We start from the raw sequence: 21179 nt of genomic DNA, 5'->3' as shown, positions 1-21179 counted from the left end.
ATAGGGAATAAAGGTAAATTTGTCAGGGCAATTGTTTGCCAATCCAATGTCATTCCAATATGATACTTTGCTCCTTGTAAATTCAAAGTGCCAAGTTTTGTACCTTCGTGTTGCAACTGTGATTACAATGCCAAATTTCAAAAATAGAATCGGCATTGTGTCAAGAAACGGTCAAGAATGCAATCAATGTAAAGGATACCTATTTCTAGTTTATAGATGAAAACACAAAGCACGTGATTATTCAAAAAAGTGAGGTAATAGCGAAGAACACTTGCACAGCCTATTAGTCTGTGAAATTTTGAAGGAAAGTATTTGAACATAACCTTAATTTGGACCGACTATGTGCATGCGAGGAATCAGAAAGTGCAGATTACACTCTTTTCAAAAGTATCCAAGAATCCAGCTGTTGTCTTTATATAAATTGCGATAAGAAGTGTTATGTCCGATATCAGATTACTTCTCTGTCTGCGGGTATGCTTGGCGTCTGAAGGTTTCCATTAGAGAAATATCGGCAAGAAAAATCGAACCGGAGACCTCTCTCATGGAGGACATTACGCTGAACAGAATTTTTCATCACTAGTTTCAGAGTTTTCAGTGGCAGAATAGGTTTGCGTGGCCCATTGGTAAGTGGCAAAAAACTGTGAGCTCAATTTCCAGAATGGCTAATTCATTTACAAAAAAATCTCCCTGTCAACACAATTCACTTCAAAAATGTCTGAGAATTTGGGGATGTTGTGGGCCATGGCAGCTTCAAATATCTTAAAACGAAAGTATTTGTTTCTAAATTACAGTCGAATATAACCAGTACCCAGTTATACTCAAACTTGCACTACAAAAAGCAATGCCAACAATTCAATATTCTGATGAGTTGCAACAAAAATAATTTTATATAATTCTGATGCCTTACTTTTTGCAACTTCTGCTTTTTGATATCGTTATTCTGATAAGATTGAAATCATAGTTTATTGCTCAAAATACCACTTTCAAATCCGCCTTCTAATGATTACCGCTTTACGTTTGGGATGGAACATCTGCTTCTTTTACTCCTCTGAAATCGTTTTCTCATTTGCATCTCCATTTCGCAGTCTGATGCGGTGGATGGATTTATAAGTCGTTCTTCAAATCAATTGTTTCGTAATTCATGGAGAAATACGATTGTCCTTGTTTTATCTATAAATTTTGCGCAATGACTGCTTTTGTAATTTTGAAAAAGATGGAGCTTCAATTTGAATGAAACAAGAATTCTTTCAATGAAAGTGAACTTGTTAATGCAATCATGCCTACTCACATTTTGGGTTTGATTTTAGGCCCTATATTATTAAGGGTATTTTTTATTTTCCACCACTCCAATTTGGAGGACATTTTTGCAAAATTATTGTTACACAATTCAGAGGGGTTAAAAATAAAAGAAGACTGAATGATGTTTTCATGAGAAATTTAGATACAATCAAATTTAAGCCACGGACTTCTTGAGATGTGGACTGCGAAGAGAAGAAAAAATGTCTTATCTCCTGAACCGTTCCTTTTATTCCAAATAAGCATTTCATACGACCACAAGATCTTATTGAATAAGTGAACTTGGCCAAATTTGCGCTCAAAACTATGCCTAGGGAACTCAGAAGATATGTTCGAAGTAAACACTACATAAAATTCAAATTTTTGGCCTGCTCATGGTCAACATAACCTTGAAACAAAACACTTTACTATCACTAAACAATTTAAAAGATGACCTACCTTTAATTGAAGAGATTAACGCTTCTTATGATATTACTTTAATTCAAAAAGTGGCTCTGAGTTGCCATAACCAAGAGCAGGCCGATTTGACTGGAAGCTCGATCACAGTCTATATTTCTAGAAGTTCGTGTATAAGCTTACGAAACATGCCATTTTTAGATGGTCATCATGTCAAGAACGAGAGCAGTAACTTATTTTCCTTAAATTGCAAATTTGACACCCATGAAGTGCTATTAGGTCCCATTTGTCAATGTCTTATGCTAAAAAGAATTGTTACTAATCGGAAGTTCATGCTGTGAAATTACCTAACAAATAATGCTTGCAATAAACATTTATCTTTAAATGACCTTAAGGGAAAAGGATTCCCGTTAGTCTCCTTCAAACTTCAGCTCGAAGTGCAAGCACTAAAGTCATGAGCAATTCCAAGTAAAAACACCGTTTTCACTAATATTTACACGTTTTAAAGAAAGCCCATACGATAGTCAGCTTATAAACCTAATAACAAGATATTTTTCCAACTCTTGATGATACAAGAAACCATTTTCAAGGCAGTGAATAATTTATACTATATTTTTGTGTTTCTTTTTATCAAGTCCCAGAACGGCTCAACTAGGGTTTCTAAAATATTCGGCTAATCCAGGAATAGAACAACGCAACCAATTATGAAGAAACAAAATGAAAAATGGGGCCTCTTTGGTTTTAGTTTATTGATTAAGTTCTTTCCTTGACGAACAGTCCGTTCAAGGGAAGTGAGTATTTTTGACAACAACACTTGTTTTCAAAACTTTCTTTACGGGCTTTCAGAAAATGCTGATCAATTCCAAAGAGGATATTCTTTTACAGGTAACTCGTGCTAAAGTCAGCTCCTCTTTAATGGTTTCTTATGGTGAAATAAGTTCGCGTTTCACCAAGTACTTATTCGTTACAACTCATTCTAGCAAAACCCTACCGCCTTTTTTATCTTGTTGTTCTATCTCATTTTATTTCAAAAATGGAATCCCAAAAGCAGAGAGTTGTTGCATTTTTGAACGTTGCCATATCCATCCTTAAGATCACGATCAAGTGGTTCAAGAATTCTAGGAGTTGATTTCCCAATACCCTGGTAACAGGACTCCTTGCCCGCCCAGAAGTCCATCAAGCCCTAGAAATATTCTTAGGTCCAAGTGACGTCCTTTGGGTTAAAGCCAATGTGGCCTCTATCTTCTTTAGAGCGTACACAATTGAACTAGGGCATCAAGGACAACGTTGAAAGGAGTGATGTTGTCCTGAAGCCGCCTGCAAATGAGATGTGAGCCAATATGACTGAGCATCTCGAGGCCAACGCTTGCATTTGATTTACGTCCATAATCACGACCATAGTTGAGGTGGGTGCTGATCATTTTGAAACTCACCCTGCTTTCAGTATAAAAGAACATTTTTACGGAATAATTTTATCTCTAATACTAGGTGTTCTAGTGAAAAGCAAAGACGTTTGTTTTGTTGCTGTTTGTATTCAGTTTGCTCGAGGGTACTGTAATTCAAACCTTTGGAGATTGGAGCCTTTGCAAATTTGGTTGCCCATTTTATGGTCATTTGGTAATTAGGGCAGTTACAATTGACGAAATTGCAGTTATTCGTTCCTTTTTCCGAAAAATAGACTGTAATGCCATTATATCTTACGATACTGTAAATGTAATAAAACACAAAAATACTCGTTCCTTATTTCACTTTCCAGAGTGGCATTTTATATTTCGTTTCTCTCTTGGCAACAGAGGAAACTTGAAGCTTCAAGGCAATCTTAACAGAAATGGCCAATATTGCAATTTTCATATATTCTAAAGAAAGAAGCTCAGGCTTGAAAATTGTGCTTACTTTTAGCAACAATGAATGTGATTCTGTTTTCAAATCTTGTAGTATTTGCACTGCTTTATTGTTTACATCTCCTCATTCAAATTCCGTTGAGCTAAAAGACCTGATTCAGAGCGATTTTTTTCCCGTTGCTTGAGTAGATTGCACCAAATATCTCAACTTTCCACGTTTCCATCCATTACTTTAAGCACAGGGTTCTAACAGGAAAGTTTTATAAGCTCAAGAATTTCTAATACTGTCTTTCCATCACGACTTTTTGTGTCTTGGTTGTAAATGTTCAACAATAATTTATTGAGGCCAGGAAAAGATCTGAGTTTTAGATGCGTACTCGGTAAGTATCTTAAAAAACGCTAAATATTTGGAAAATGATTAAAATATTGAATCAAATTTTGCCGAAGATTTAATTTTATGAAACGTTTTCGAAGGCAGTTTGAAGTAGCAAAAAAAAGATATCAAAAATAGCAAGATTCATTTTCCAATGTAACAACGTGTGATACCCTAACTTTGTCCAGATTCGAAATGCCCACCCTGAATATATTTATTTTCTAATTTATGAATATACCTTTCGGCTAACAAGGTTCCCTACAATCAGCCCTAGTTGTACTTATCCTTTCACAAGATACCATAAGTCACCTGACCCACAGAGCTCATTAAGGAGTTAACAAAAGTCCTAATACTCATTTTGTTAGAGTAATCTTAATATCAACGTGGGCCATTTTTCTGTAGTTCCAGCTACATACAGTATTTTTTCCTTCCAATTGTGCATGTATGGGGCCCATATATGACTCCCCCAGAGCGTCTCGAATCCAGCTCAAATCAAACCTTCTTACTAAAAGCCTTGCCAATTTTGCCATCGCTGCCTATTGTGAGCAGGGATGAGAAATCATTAAAAGCCATTTTTGACCAGGTGGCAGAAAAATGGTGGCAGAAAGTGGAAGAAATTCCTTCAAAGTCGAATTTTGCTATCGCTGCCTATTGTGCGCAGGGATGAGAAATCATTAAAAGCCATTTTTGACCAGGTGGCAGAAAATGGTGGCAGAAAGTGGCAGAAACTCCTTCCCAATGGATTTTTGCCAACGCGGATATAACTTGGATGGGAAATTATTAAAAGCCATTTCTAACCATTTGGCAGAAAATGGTGGCAGAAAGTGGCAGAAATTGCTTCAAAGTCGAATTTTGCCATCGCTGACTATTGCGCGTCGTTGTTGCGTTGTAGGGTTCCAACTTTCAATCAACTTTGCGTAATTGATCGACAGATATTTCTGTCTTGATTGTGTAAAGAATGTTTCCCCATATACCATTTCAGCTGCTAAAAGTTGAATGCCCTCTCTGGGGGTCGTTTGAAGTCCGAGGAGTACCCATGGTAGTTAAAGCACCCACTAATGTCCTCCACACCGAGCCATTAGGGCTACTGTTAATGAGCGATGACTCTTTGTTGCCGTTCAGACAAGTCACTAGATTTGGACAAAGCGGTAATCAATGGCCTGTGATCCGTGCATATAGTGTAAGCCGTCCCTTCCAACGTGTACCTGAACAAAATGGCGAATAGCCGTGTGGACTGCCAAAAGCTCGCGCTCAAACGTGCTATATCCTGCCTTGGTTTTGGTCAACTTGCGGCTAAAACCCAACTGGTTGCCTGCGTTCATTCATTTTTTGCTCGAGTATAGCTCCGATGGCAATCTTATTGGCATCCATAGTGAGGAACAAAGGACTGTTTGGTACGGGCAGGGCTAGAGCTGTTGCCGTGGCAAAAGCAAGGTACTTTCCTGGAGGTCATTCCAGACAAGGAGCATAACATTGTTGGACACTGCATCATAAAAGGGTGCTAAGATTTTTGCAGCGCCTGGGAGGTACCGATGGTAATAGTTTAGTAAACCGACGAATGCTTGGACTTCTTTGACGTTGGTCGGTTTTAGATACTCCTGTATTGAAAACTCCTGAAAATTTGGTAATTCGAGGAACTGACGTGCTCGTTCAGATAAGGACGATGAGAATTCTTGCAACACGTGGTGCTTGAGGTCTTTGTACTGTAGCTCCACTGGTAGCTCATCTAACCATGGGGCTATGCGGCCGAACACGTCCTCAGAGTGAACATTCACGAAGCCCTCGCGAAATCTGTAAAGAGGACAATGGACGCCATCTCAAACAATGAAGATCGAAATCACCGGCACCTGAAAGAGGATGAGTTTCGGTTGCGACTAGCTGAGGTGATGGCATTTCTGAATTTGCGACCACTAAGCTATGAATCTGGGGATCCAAATGAGCCGTCAGCTTTGACACCCAACCATTTCATCATCATCCGTCCCAAATCGACCATCTCAGCACGAGACTACCAACAGATGAGCCCAAGAAAGCACTATCATTTCTTGCTAAGATTAATGGATGATGTTTGGACCCGTTGGAACAAAGAGATTCTGCCTATACTTTAGGCCAGAGACACGTGGAGAACCCAGAATCGAAATCTGATGGTTGGTGATATGCTTTTGGTCGTGGATCCGTTAGCTCCCACAAGACAATGAAAGGTTGGCCCAATACTCCAAGTATTCGCCGGAATTGATGGCCTTGTGAGAGCAGCAAAAGTAAATCTTCCAAGTGGGTCTTTTTAGTACGTCCAATAAACCTAATTCTAGCTGGATTCTTGGATACGGTCGTCTCCTCTCCTCTCGTCTAACCCGTCTCAGCACGGTGGTCAACAAGCCTTATCAAGTTTTGAGAAAAAAGACTCTAATCCGTCTTTCCCAGTTTTCTACCTCGTAAAATTATAGGAGCAATTTTGATCCGATTGATTTATTGAATTGTGGCTCCGATTAAACGCCATACGCATCAATTTGCGCCCTCCCTGGTCCGAGATTGAAATGCTCATAACTTTTGCCACAGACGTTCGATTGAGATCAAAACTGATCATTGCTTTCTGAGGCTTTAGTTGAGTCAACTCATGGAAAGTGAAATGCATTTAATTGATTTGAATTGGAATTACTCATTTTACCCCACCCCCGTCGCTGTCCAGTGGTGAAGTCGTCCTTGTATCAGCCAACCACGGACTATGATGATCTTGTCTCGGACCTCATGTCCATCCTTCAGAGGGTGAAGAGTTCCAACACACACCTACTCCCGGGGCACCTCTGTACTTGACCACATTTTCATATCAGAAAATATTCCATCTCCGGCCAGTTTCGTCCATCCCCTGGCCGTTTCTGATCACCTCCCGATTTCAGTTACCTTCAAGCAGCCCAGAATTTTCCATCATCTGGGTGTGACTCGAAATGGGAGGTGCTTGGTCAATGTAGAAAAGTGCCCGGCTCACCTTGAGGCCCTGCAGCTATCCATCAACACCGGGATTGTGACCAATCCAGCTGCTTGGCCCAAGGGATTTCGCAAGCATTCAAAGCGTCCTCCTCAGGGCAGAGGAGGAGAGGAGGACTCAAGACCCCGTGGTTTAGTTCCTACCATCTAGAGCTGAGGGGTCAAATGCTCCAAAAAATGGCGAAATGCCACACCGGAGACTTGGGAGCAATATGCGATATCAAGCATTGCATATCACAAGTCTCTGAGGAGAGCCGAGTCAGCCTACCAAAGTGCTACAATTTGGATAGACTTACTCATGCAAACACTCCTTTGATACTTGATCAATTCCAAATCTTTTGTGACGTAGGTTTTGCTCCCATAAATTTGATTGACAATGAATGACTGTTTTGACTTACTTATCAAAGCACAACACTTTCTAAGTTACGCTTAATGTGCTAATCTGATTTTTTGAGCAGCTGGAAGGTAAAAAACGCAAAACTAACGCAATAGCGTCAAAAATGGCAACTCTACACTAGCAAGACTGACTTCCTTCTTTCTTGCTGTTTTTTTTAATGTTGGGTGACGTTGGGCGGGTGTGAAGATTTGCTAGATGTCTAGAGAGAAAAATGACACCCCAAGATTGTTTCAGTTGTTCTTTACCCTGAATGCGTAATGGGATCTTCTGGCAGGGTTTGTTGGTAACTTTTTGGTTCCACTCCACAAAAACAGCAAATATGGGTGCCAGTTTAGGCTGGATAAAAAAAAAGACAATTTTCATTTCTTTTCCTACTTTTGAAGCTCTCAATTTTCAAGTATGATTTATCTTATTGCTATGCCACGTAAAGTGCATAATAAATTAAGCATAATACATGAAAATGTATAAGAAAATAAGGCAAAAGAGTTATATTGGCCCAATGAGAGGCAAAATGGGAATCCTTATTTAGGTTCAACTTCACTATTTAGATTTCAGTGGGTTACTAAATAACATATTTTTCTTTTGGTTGAAATTGGGTAATTCAAGAAAAAGTTTTAAGATGTAGACGAAATAAAATCTTTTAAGTTTTTGGAAGATAACATTACTATCTCCAGACCTCTACCTTATTAGCTGTTGCATGGGGAGGTAAGCTTTTTACCAAACTAGGCGAGCAGTTTGTACCTAAGCCAGACATCGCCATACACTCTGAGGACATTGGTACTGCGAGAAGTAAATGTTTGCATTAAAACAGGTTCATTCTTCCGGACTAAGTCGCGCTTCTAATGCATTAATATCACATATAACTTCAATAACCTGATATTTTTTTGAGACACTGTAACAGAGCTTCTCTCTTAAGTGTGATTAGGAATTGAGTTGGTTAGCATTTTACAAACAACCTCAATCTACTGAACACTGGCATGGAAGTTACTCTTTCTTAGCATTAGCCTGCTAGTTGCAGTATTCTCATCCAGGATACTAGCTCCAACCAACGCTCACGCACACTAAGTACGTGGCAAGGTAGGGGTCAATTTTGAGCCATAATTAACGTTCCAATCTAGTTATTATGAAGTTCAATGAAAATACATCGGCCTAACCTTTTCTCTTAAAAATGTAAGACTTGTTTTCTAGAATGGTGCTTCTTATGACGTCACTCTTCCTGTTATAGCGCATCACATTAAGCTGCTATTAGTATACCTCTAACTCGTTTCCCCTACGTCCTCAAAGCATATCAGCCATTGTGAATAACACAATTGACAGATTTTGAAAAACATCTTAGGAATGCTGGTTTATTTGGAAATTTTGCAATATCTGGTATTTTGACGCATGTTTTGATAAATTCCGAACTTCCCCCTCGTACCTTGGAAGTCCGATAGCAGTGTCGTCATATTTCTATTCGTTAATCTGTTATTTGTATTCTTTTTCATTGTCATCCTAGATCTTGGGTACTTTTCTTGAGCCAAACAGTTCGATGTTGAGAATGCCGTGGCATCTGTTAAATCTCTGTATTGATAGCGATCTGGATATAATGAAAAAGTTGTTTTTACAAGCTCCATGATTTTCCAAATGACGATGCCATTCACATATCACAATGCCATGACTGATTAATAGCTGTCATGTGCGGGGTAAAGGGTTATTCAAAACGCCTTCAGAATGACAAGCCACGAAGCAAATTCAATCAAAGAATTTCTTATTGAGAGGGTGAAATATTATGAAGCGATATGGAATATTGCCCATAAAGAATATATAAAATGAAGTATGCTTACTAACATCTGGTTGAAAATCATGACTGAAGTTCTTTACCATCACAAGGCGGACTTTATTGAAAAAATTAAGGGGATTTGGACCAAGATCAGAGGGCTATACCGCAGGAACAAAACCAAAACGGTTGGTAAAAGCGGTGCTGCGGCAAAGGACGTCGAACGTACATCATCAGGATGTCAAATGGACATTCTTCAAGCAAATGTCATTTCTCGAAAACAAAATAAATGTCACCAATACCGTGAATTCACTGACCTTCTTAAATTAATTGGACAATGAAGAAGAATCCGTGGACAGCCAGGTAAAAAAATAAGAAAAATGAAAGGATCTTTGAAGTAGTTCAAGATATTTTGAATCGCTAATGAAAACTTAAAGGTTTATTGCTTTGCTCTGGATATATTTGCAATACCGGTCACAATGGAGACAGGAATTGTAAGAACACTTGAGCTTATAACAGTATTTGCTGCGAATCTTGAACGGATGTGAATGCCTTCAAGTAGAACAATAAGGTGAGTTTATGAGTTCAGAACGTCTGTTGCCATTGAAAAGGCACTTGTGCTTCAGCAATTTGTCCGACCGGGAGTGTCCATTTTGCACCTAAAAAAGCCTTATTTGAACCTAAAATTTAAACTGGGTTGGTTTTATGTAACGCAAAAAGATGCTCTGAGCATGAGTGACGTGAAGTAACATGGTTGTTATTACAATTCTTTACCTTTTAATCAAAATTGATTCCTCCATCTGTACAAAGAGGAAAAGAAATAGATATGCAAATGTCTTCTCTTAAGTTTTTTGGGAAACTGTCCTCCAAAGGTCGACTTGAACAGATAGGAAATCAATGAAATTGCCAAAAAGAGTAAAACTAAGAGGTCAAACAGCGCTGAAATCGAAAAGGAGCTAAGAAGAAAAAAAGAGTCAAGTTGAAACTATTTACAGCTAGTTTTCAAACAAAGGAAGACAGCTTAATCTAGCTCTTTGGTGCTACATCTGGTCACTTTGTTTGAAAGCGACGACGTAATTATGAGAGACAGTAGTCCCTGCTAGTGAACACGGAGATCCGGTCAAATCAGGTCCGTAGGCCCATCCATCCAATTTGTCCAGTGACGTGCGTCCAGAGCCGTGCTACAGCTACGAGTAAGATGGACGAGTCACATACACAGATCCTCAAACCCAACTGGCTGATGGGCTTAATCAAGCTCAGACAGATTGGGTGCTCAAAGATTCGGGAGACGCCTCGGTCAATCCCAGTGAGTCTTCTGCATCCGACCAACCTAATTAAGACTTTGATGGGCGCACCTACTGTTATACGGATGCGAAGAGAACCAAATTCGGTAATAATTTATAAAGGTCACTCAGGGACAGCTGGTCACGGACCAACTGTGACCAAGAGGAAGGGTGCAGAAAGTACCTGAAATACAGTTAAGGAGCTAGTATGATAAAAAAGTTAGTTAATGTTTTAGATCAAGACACCGGTTCTTGGACGGCACCTAACCTTTCGGTTGCAAGGGCCTTGAGGTGCTTAGGTAGCGGAGCAAGCCTGCGGCAGCTCGGTTGCAAGGGCACAAAGCTGAGGGTCCATAGATATCCTCTAGTCAGGGACCCATGAGGTTAGTTTAAGCATGGAGTACTCCATGGTTTAAGTAATGAAATTCGACCAGTCTGATTGGCTGTCAATTTTCGAGGACCATGTAAAGGCTTTCAAATAAAGGACAACAGGGAGTCAGTCATATCTAAAAAACACTCACGCATTTGTTTTGCGTGGGCAAGTGAAGTTTTAGATGACTTATGACTAGAGACAGGAAAAACATTTTGTTTTGGCGTTGAGTGTAAATTCCAGACGTTTGTCAAAACTAATCCTGTTCACAACAGTTACTCTTCTTGTTAGATTAACTTGTGCTCAGACAACTAGTTGCATTCAAAACTGTACAAAATTGAACAGCAAAGCTATGAGACCTGAGACAATGAGTCGCTACTGCAAGCCAAATTAGTTTTCACAAACGTATGGAATTTACACTCAACGGCGAAACAAAATGTTTTTCCTGTCTCTACTTATGACAGATGTTATCCACCACGAACTTAACGTCCTCTTTCCACAGGGCTAGAGTATCATATGCCATTAGAATTATGTTAGTGTAGCATGAATCAATAAAATGCAGTTGTCACACTGTTCTTTCGACGTTTCTCAGTGAGAAGTTGGACTAGAGCGCTTGAAAAGGGCTTGAAATAGTCATATTAAACAATTTACACAGTTTAACAAATATTGACTTGTTTCCAGAGGGATCCAGGTAAGCCACACGTGTCAATGTTCATTTCAGCTCCCTAACGATATGTTTTATTGATCTAATCTTCTGAAAAATTGGATTCAGAAAGAAATTAGAATGGAACAAATATACCAGTAACAATAAAAATGCCTCTATTGATGAATCAACTAAATTGTTTGTGCTTAAGGAAAAGCTTGTAGAATCCAGGAAGTCAATGGTGTTGTTTCTCATGACTTAGGCGGTTAATAACATGCACTAACAACGACCAAATATTTTAATTATAATCAATCGAAAAAGTTTCAAATATTTGGGAAAAAAAATTAGTGAAATGTATAGCATACAAGTAGGAATTCGAATTTCTGTTTCTTCGCTTGTACCTTTGTGTTTGGTCCGATAGAATTTTTGCTTCACTTTGCGTACTCAAGTTCTCAAGATGGAGAGCAAAATATTACTCCAGTACGCCTAGATTGTAAGTTTCCTCAGGATGGGATTCAATGTTCAACTTTTCTTCTTGTTTAAGGGTCACTTGGAGTGGTTTTTCAGGACTTGCCAATGACAAATTCTCCTACTTTCTTAAACAAATATTTCTTTGTGATAAAAAATTGTCCTAATTTTTCATACACATTCTTAAATTTCTGAGAAATCTGTGAAACGCTGAAATCTAAATTTTACGTTGTTGCCTAACCTCCAGTTGGTTACTAGTGATGGGATCAAATAAATTTTCAAAATCTGGATTGTTAGAACGCTAGGAAAGTCAAAGCACTAGCCGTTTCCAAAAATCTTGCTTCTTTTAATTTCTTTGATTCATTATAAATGTGAAATTATTACTGATGGGATCAAATAAATCATCTCGGGAGGTTGAGACTGGGGATTCCAATTTACATTTTCAGCGGCATGTGGCATCACAAGCGGAACATTGGAAACCCGTTAGTTAATCACAAAAAGTAACCCTGAATGTTCTTCGATCAAACCAGGGTTACTTTTATTTAGGATCAAACCTTACCTTTTACGTTACGTTGGAAACTGCTAGTGCTTTGACTTTGTTAGCTTTCTAGCAATCTGATTTTGAAAATTTATTTGATTCCATTAGTGGAAATTATAGTATCTGTTCAGTTATACATTTTCATCGCTGTACATATACCGGATGTCGAGGATAAGATAAGACAAATTTGTCACTTTCACTTAAAAGCATCACAAATTTCTTAAAAGGTAATTTTAAGAGCTAAAATTCTAATAAGTTATAGATCAGACTACGTAAAATTTACGTTATCTTTTGATATTTTCTTATTTAAAGCTAAGTTTTCGAAATATGATCCTTTTGAAGCACTGACTTTAGCCAATCTGGTCCGAAAATAGTGACCAAAAGTGCGGAATTGGCTTGAGGGAATTTTTCAATGGTGCTTCAATTCTTCTGGGATTCCAATCCCACCAGTGGTAAGGAAGTCCGCAAAAAAAAAGTTCGGTGGGCAAGAACTTTAGTTGAAGGGGGCCTTTCTTAGCAAGTTTCTTTCACAACATAGGACCAAGCAGCATAGTCCAGAGTTTTAAGAACTGGAGAATTTGGGGGTTCTCAGTTTAGGCCTCCAAAACAGGATTCCCTCGTTATCCAAATAGGAGATTGTCTTTTTGGCTGAATGAGAGGGAGCACAGTGTTGTTAAAAAACAAAGGGCCGGTATTATGCTACATTTCATTTCTCATCCAGGGCATCACTGTAGACTTGAAAACCTCAAAGTAGGCATCTGCGTTTAGCCTGAATCAGTCTGGGAACCAGATTGGAGGTCCAATCCAATGCGATGCATTGGTTTGTTTGGAACTGGCTTGATGCATCTTTTTATTCCAGCTACCACTCTTAGATATATAACTGTTGGTGTTCTTGCATTCCTAGGAGGGGAATTAGGGTCACCTTGCCAATCAAGACAGTTTTTAACAACATAAATAGTCCAGCGGGCCACTTTAAGGTTCAAACTTACTTCTGTAGAAGTGTATCTCGCACAAAGCAAAGCGATAATGGATTCTCTTTTTGCTTTCATGAATTTCAGCTTTGATTTTTTTTGTATTTTTGTTTTCATCAATGAAAATAGCGGACAATGACAAAAAAATATATATGTAGTATATATCAAACTCACACAACCTTGAAAGATTTCAAGGATTTTAGGGGAAAAAATGTGTTTCTATTCTTATCCTCGACCCGGTACAATGTCACTGGCTTGTCCGATCGTACCTTCATTGCCTTTTCAATGCTTTAAGAAACGTCGATCCAACTTGATCAAATGGGAATAATGTGCTTTCATAAACAACTGTCTTGTAACCCTCATCTGTAATGTTCATCTAAAGTGGACATATATTTCCATTCCAGGCAAAGCTGAACCCACAAGTCCAGAACCTGAAAAAGAACCCGACGTCCCCGATATTAAGAAGGTTGATGAAGTCCCAGCTGAAGCCAAGAAGCCGAAATGGTTCCAAGAGGACGAAAACAAGACCACCAAAGTGTATGTTTGTGGTCTACTCGAGGATATGACTGAAGAGGGCTTTGTAAAGTCCATGTCCAAATGCACCATGACCGAGATTGATGTGCGGTCAAACAAGCCCAAAGTGAAATTATACCTAGATAAGACCACTGGCAAGCCTAAAGGCGATGCCTTGTGTACCTATGTCAAACAGGAATCAGTTCATTTGGCCTTGCAAATCCTGGACGGAACCAAGATAGACGACAGCGAGGTCACGGTGGAGAGAGTCAAATTCGAGATGAAAGGGGAGAAGTACGATGCCAAATTGAAGCCAAAGAAGTTGCGGAAAAAGGAACTGGAAGTTCTCAAGAAGAAGCATGAAAAGTATTTAGCGTGGGAAGTGGACCAATTACGCGGAGAAAGGGCCAAAAGGGACAAAGAGATTGTAGTGAAGAACCTGTTTGTTTCCAAGGAGTTCGACAAGGACGCATCCTTGATCCTCGAGTAATCAGATCGACTAAGAGAACAATGTGCCAAGTTTGGGTCCGTCAAGAAGGTTACAGTATACGACAAGCACCCTGAGGGCGTGGTTTAAGTGTCCTTGTAGTCGCCCGAGGAGGATAGTATGATCTGAATGGTCAAGGAGACCAAAGAAGAGGAGGAAGCCCGATGAGGAGAAGTTCCTTCTGGAAAGTGAGGAAAAGTATGGTGAAAAGGAAGAGTAACTCAAAAAGAAAACATTCTGAATCACCTTTAACAGTTTCTCAACCGCAGACATTGTTCATCAGTCTTGGCAAATCAATCCTCTAATCTAGCCAAGTGTTATTTTTTGTGTGGAACATAAATTCCTTGTGACGCAAAGCATCCGTTGCTCTTGATAATTGAAAGCGTTCCAAAGCACAAATAAAAGGAAATATAAATATTTTCCAAGTGTATAGCAAGTCATAAAGATACTTCAATTTCTTTTCAGAAGTTGCATGGAGGGGACATTGATTAAAAATGGGAAACCGTCCCTGGGATTGGCCCTACTGGTCATTATCATTCTAAGCTGTGCATGCGAGCCAAGTCAGGGCCTCGCCATGGCGGCAAAATATCACTTTATGAAAGATGATCTATCTCTTGATGTGAGTCAATTTCACGCCAAAAATGGCGAAGCCAGTTTATCTTTCGAAACAGTACTACAACTTTTACAAGATGACCCAGATTTTGTGTCAGCCTTTTTGGAAGTTCTTCGAAATGGCAATCCTAATTTTAAGGCCTATTTTTTTGAAACTCCCCCTGTGACTGAGGCCCAAATTTCCCGACCATTTGAATTTGTCATCGTGAACTCGCCCACTTTGGCCCGTGTTAAAAAAAGCGACGTCCATTCCTTCCAAGAACACTTTAATGTGTGTTCCAAAGACGTCGTTCAATTCTACAGTTTGGGAAAGGACACCAAACTAGTGATCCCTTGTCCTAAGAATATGCCAGATAACGGATGTTACGCCCATTTAGCCAGATTTGTTCGCCTTGGTGACGAGATTCAAATCAGAGAATTCTGGCGTACTGTGGCCCAAGCCATGAGATCAAGGGTCAAGGATCAAGGAGATCAGCCAGTTTGGCTTTCTACCTCTGGGTTGGGTGTCTATTGGCTTCATGTTCGAATGGACTCTTATCCAAAGGATTACACCTTCGACAAGTATAAGATTTCTGGTCTTTGAACTACTAATGATGAACGCCTTTTTTCATATTGATAGATATTATCAAGTATGTCGCACGAGAATAAATTGCCAAGTGGATAAAAATAGCCAAGACTGAAGAACAGAGTATTCAAGCGGGCATTTTTTTTCTTTTCCGGACTTCCTTACCGTTACCGGGGATGGAATTCCCAGCAGTTCAAGACGGAAGAAGATTGTCATATTCTTATGCAATTTGATCCACCAGCGAATTAGAGGTAGCAGATCCGGCAAGCCCTTGAATACAAGGTTGAACAGGAATTTTAGTAACGAACTTGTCCTTGTCTGACATGAATCCTACTATTGGATCAACACCTACATATTCTTTCTCTATGAGCATTTGAGGGGAGCAAAATGAAAAATGACGGAGCCGGAAAAGGAGAGAGGTGGACTTCATAAGGGCCCTTATTTGCAACGTCAGACAGCCCAAACATAGTGGGAAGAGGTACGAAGGAATGCTAAATAGTCAATTTAAATTTTTTGGATTGTATCAAAAAAATGAGAATAAAAACGTTACGACAAAAAATATAAGTATATGGTCTCTTGTTCTTGATTGTGAGGCCATCTTTTAATAGATCAAAGTGGATAGAGTACTGCGATGATTCCCCTGTAGAGGGCCTTGTCAGGGTTGAAAGCATTTTAGATGATATTTAAACCTTCACATTAACTACAATTGATTCTGAATTCTGGTTGAGGAAAAAGCTCATGGATACTTTTGAAGATGTATCGTAAAAAATGCCTTTTGCACCTCCTTTAAATGATGCATGCTGCAGTGTCCCAATCTTCTTGGTTTGTTGTAATATAGTAGGGGTTCTCTAATTCATACATTATTACTCCTTGCCTTCTTGGCAAAAGCTGAAGCTTTTCCTAAAAATGCAAATAGAACCTCAATACTTTACAAGCAAAAGAGTAAATATAAAAACATTTGCATTTTAGCCCAGGTCTCTTCACCCTGAGAAATAGCTAAAATAAAGCACCCAGAGGAACCAATTTTGATCCAGAAACCTGCATGGTTTAGGGTATTACTTAGATGTGATTTTTTGCTTTTAAAAAGGCGTTTTGAAACTTTTTCCTGTGAGAATAAATTATGTGGTGCTTTCAAAAATATATTTTAGTGATTATTTGGCCCGCAAAAACATCTTTTTTTCCAATCCCTAATAAGCATCTGAAGTATAGTAACGAATATTGTAAAAAGCAGAGGACCTAAATGGAGCCCTGAGGCACCCCCAATATGACATCACGTATGGCACTAGAAAAGGTTATGCTCTACCTTGTCAAAGGTCTTGGCAAAGTCGAGATAAGTCATGGGATAAACTACATCGAGGGACTCATGACTCTCTAGTCTTTCAAGAACCTGCTCTATATACTCTATCAATAGAATAACCGTGCTAACATGTGCTCGGAAGCCGTGATGGCTAGAAGAAATGACTTCATGGACGTTCAAAATTTTACCAGTTTGAACTTCATGATCTTCTCAAACACCTTCGCAATATTCTAAGTGAGAGAAATCGGCCTTTCATTACTGGGGAGCGACTTATCTCCCCCTTTAAAAATTGGGATATATGAGCCAGCCTTAGAGAGGATGGAAACTTGCCCTGATCCAAGATGCAACGCATCAAGTACGAAAAGACACGAGCAAGAACCAGTGAGCATCTCATCTGAAACTGAGATGTCACACCATCAGGACAAAGAGAACTCTCCATACATTTCAGCCATAGCCTCTACATTCAAGGCTTGCTGGGGTACCGTATTGGTGTAGCAACCGCATTCCAATTTGTGAATCCTGGATCGATCCCAGGGAAGCCGAACTCAAGCTTCTTTGCGGTATTTGATTACAGCATTAGTTGTTGCTTTAACAGGTTTATGGGCGAACCTTGTGGTCATTCCCGAGGGTGAGGTAATAATTATTGTTGGCTATGATGACGAAGCGGGAATATCCCTCAATTGGGACATCCATCATTCAGATAGCAGGCCGAGGGACAGAGCTGCCATCTGACTTCATAACAAACAAAACAAACAAACAAAACACAACAGTCTCCACATTATCTATGGCCGGTCCCTATCAACCTCAAAAGCCCCAACAGGGTGTTTCATCTTTGGTTTAGATTCGCATTATTTCGCATAAGAGAAAAATGCTTTTGGATTTACCACTCCACTCTCCTTTTTCAAGGCATCACTCTCAATGGAGGCCTTAATTCTACTTTTGGTGAAATCCAAATTTTTTGTTAACGCCACCCACAACCGCTGGATTCAAATTGCTCTGATTTTTGATTTGATTCAGGAGAAAAAGCTCGATTAAGTATATTACCAGACGCAGGTGCGACCGATTCAATTATTTCTTCTTCAATAATTCGAAAGCATCGTACTTGGATTGATACTTCGCGACAATCCGCGACGAATAATGGCCGCTAATGGCAACGAAATGAAATTACATGGTATGGTTGAACTCAGAGCTGATTAGGGCAACCGTACTGCTCTCGTAAGTGCTTTTGTGTCACCTGATACACAAGGTATTATTCTTTCGTGAATTGATATGATGTCATTGGGAATGATGCCGGAGAAGTTCCCTGATCCTATAACGTCATCTGTACTTAATTGCAGGAAGACAAGAACGGTACAATTTGAAAGGCCAAAAAAAAGTGGAGGAATTTGATGAATCATGCATGCATTTTGAAATGGAAAGATCAAATGCTTGATAGGTACGCAGATGTATTTGATTCAACCACATCGTTTAAGGCTATGACGTGTATTCACCTGAAGGATATCGGGGAATTTAAGCCAACCCATTGTACAACAGCTATTTATGCATGGGAGGCAGAGGCAAGAAAGGGGTTGGAATTTATGGAGAAAATGGGAGTGAATGAAAATGCGGATGAACCCGCAGAATGGGTGTCACACTTTTTGGTTTTACCAAAACCGAAAGGAGGAGTTCGTTTAGTTCTTAACTAAATAAACATATTCGCCGTCTGAATCATCGTTTTCCCAGTCCGAATGAAATAACTTCGCCAATTCCGGTTTGCGACATTAGACGCCACAAAAGGATATTGGCAGATCCCTCTGGAGAAAGAGAGCAAGAAGCACCGATAGGTCTTTCCTCGTTTGGAGACGAATATTGTTTACTAGGAAAACGCTCCCTCAAAGTGATCCCAAATATCAAGAAAGTGGTTGATGATATTATTTGTTACTGGTTGAACAAGAATCGATATTTATATGTCTGGGTTTTTCTTGTCATGCCTTCTTTCATTCAAAATTTCCCCTGCCCTGACCAATCGGGGGGAGAGGTGGGAGAAAAATCCAGAAAAACGAGGGAGTACGAAAAGAGAGAAAAAGAGGCATGAGCGCTGAACAAGAAAAAGAAGTGTAAAAGGAGAATAAAAACCTAAGATTAAAATATAGTCCATTTATATCATTGGTGACGGGAGATCGTCGAACCATCGTGGTCCTTCGAGCCGGATCTAATACCGGATTCCGGGGAGTGGGTGGATTGTCATCGAATGAAGAGGGAGTGTCAAGAATCTGCGATCACCTAAGAAAGTGAAACAGACCTCACCCCTCCAGGAAAGATGACGGAACCCCAGGACGGAGAGGTGACCCTTCGGACTGAGGAAGAAGCCGAATACCCACAGAATCCAGACCTGAGCGATCTAGGCAAAAGAATTGCTGCTGTCAAGAGGCGGATCACCGCCCAGATCAAAGTGATCCAAGAAATGATGGGATCGGCCGAACTCATCTCAAGAACCAGGATTCGCTTCAAGAAGAACGCCCTTCAGAAGACGCTAGAGACCTGGAAGACATCATCAAACCCTTCAGAACATCCGATGTGTCTGAGGATGAGTTGCAAAGGGTAGAAGATTACTTCGCCGTGGAACAGGACCGAGTCATATCCATGGTCGCAGATGTTCAAGACCATTTGGAATCCGGAGCGGATGAACCGTCCACAGAATTTGTTATTTTTTTGGTTATTTTTTTCACGGGCTTTTCTAACCGCTACAGGGAATGTAATCCCCAGTACTATTAAAATGAAAGGCTATAATTCGTCTATTTATTACCTTTCAATCTTTATATGATATTTGGTCTACCAACGAATTTGAGTTGGCAGACCGAGCTAGTCCTTGAATGTAGGGTTGATCTGGAATGCTATCTAAAGATTGGTCCAAGTCGGACTTGAAAGATGAAACCGGATCAACAAGACCTACGTATTCCCTACGAATATTAGAGGGAAGCAAATCATACAATGAAGGAGCCCGAGAAAGAAGAGATGTGAATTTCATTGTTCGAACTAGCCTGGATTCTCGAGGGCTTGAAGGTGCTCTCAAAATCCACATTAAGCCTCTACGGTCACTAGNGGAATGCTATCTAAAAAATTGTCCAAGTCTGACTTGAAAGATGCAACCGGATCAACAAGGCCTACGTATTCCCTACGAATATTAGAGGGAAGCAAATTAAACAATGAAGGAGCCCGAGAAAGAAGAGAAGAGAAGTGGACTTCATTGTTCGAACTAGCCTGGATTCTCGAGGGCTTGAAGGTGCTCTCAAAATCCACATTAAGCCTCTACGGTCACTAGAATTGACTCTAAATCCTGGGTTGGAACAAAGCTCATGGATACTTTTGAAGACATACAGTATCAGATACCTTTCGTACCTTCTCTGAACACTGTACAGTCCCAACTTTTTTAGCCTCTCCCAATAAGAGAGCTCTCTCAATCCTGTGATGTTCCTAGTGAAACACCTTTGGACTTGCTCGTCCTTTTGCAAACCTGTTGAACTCATTGGAGCCCAAATGGGTGAGGCATATTCAAGATGTGGCTGGACAATCGACTTGTACAGAGTTAGCATCATGATGCTATCTCTGGACTTAAACGTGCGATATATCCAACCACATATTTGAAAAGCCTTACCCTCCTTCAACTGAATATGCTCATCGAACTTTCCATTATTTTAGAGGACTACACCTAGATCTTTCATAGATGAGACCTGCTCAATATCATTACCTCCATTATCTACGAGTGGAGTATTCAAAGAAGTTAACCCAAATGTCATTGAGCGGAATTTCATTCCGTTCGGGGCCATATTACTCTAAGTTACCCAAGAGTAGATTCGATCTAAGTCCTTTGCAAGGCTACTGGAATACTGGCCATTCCTACCAGAAACTAACTTTGTATCGTCAGCATAAGAAGAGAGACTGACAGTAATACTAAGCTTTTGAAGCGGGGCAACGAATATTATAAACAAGAGGGGCCCTAAGATCGAACCCTGGGGAACACCTGACTTGACATCATGTATGCCACTAAGGGATCCCTCTACCTTAACAATTTGCTTCCTATCTTAAAGGAAGCTTCTTATCCAATTGAGAACCTTGCCTAGGATCCCCATGTCAGGAAGTCTATTCAACAAAAGGCCATGATCTACTTTATCAAAGGCTTTGGCAAAATCAAGATAGACAACATCAACTGATTCATGGCTCTCTAGTCCCTCAATAACCTACTCAATATGATCAATCAGTTGGGTAACCGTGCTAAAATGTGCTCGAAACCCGTGCTGGCTAGGAGGAAGGACTTCATGAATATCAAGAAATTCAACAAGTTTGAACTTCATGATCTTCTCAAACACCTTCGCAATATTCGAAGTGAGAGAAATCGGCCTGCAGTTACTGGGGAG

General features: G+C 39.9%; 1 protein-coding gene across 1 annotated transcript; it reads left to right on the top strand.

Moving 5' to 3' along the window:
• Window positions 1-10308: 10308 nt before the first annotated feature.
• Window positions 10309-15037, top strand: LOC131891452 (HIV Tat-specific factor 1-like). The gene is made up of 2 exons (XM_059241038.1): window positions 10309-10428; window positions 13716-15037. Exon 2 carries the CDS (start codon window positions 13874-13876, stop codon window positions 14312-14314), a length of 441 nt encoding a protein of 146 aa, XP_059097021.1. The 5' UTR covers window positions 10309-10428; window positions 13716-13873; the 3' UTR covers window positions 14315-15037.
• Window positions 15038-21179: the final 6142 nt, after the last annotated feature.

Source organism: Tigriopus californicus, chromosome 12 (assembly GCF_007210705.1).
Source record: "Tigriopus californicus strain San Diego chromosome 12, Tcal_SD_v2.1, whole genome shotgun sequence".
Lineage (NCBI taxonomy): Eukaryota > Metazoa > Arthropoda > Copepoda > Harpacticoida > Harpacticidae > Tigriopus > Tigriopus californicus.
The sequence above is the reverse complement of the archived record's forward strand: the minus strand, read 5'-3'. Positions and strand labels throughout refer to the sequence as shown.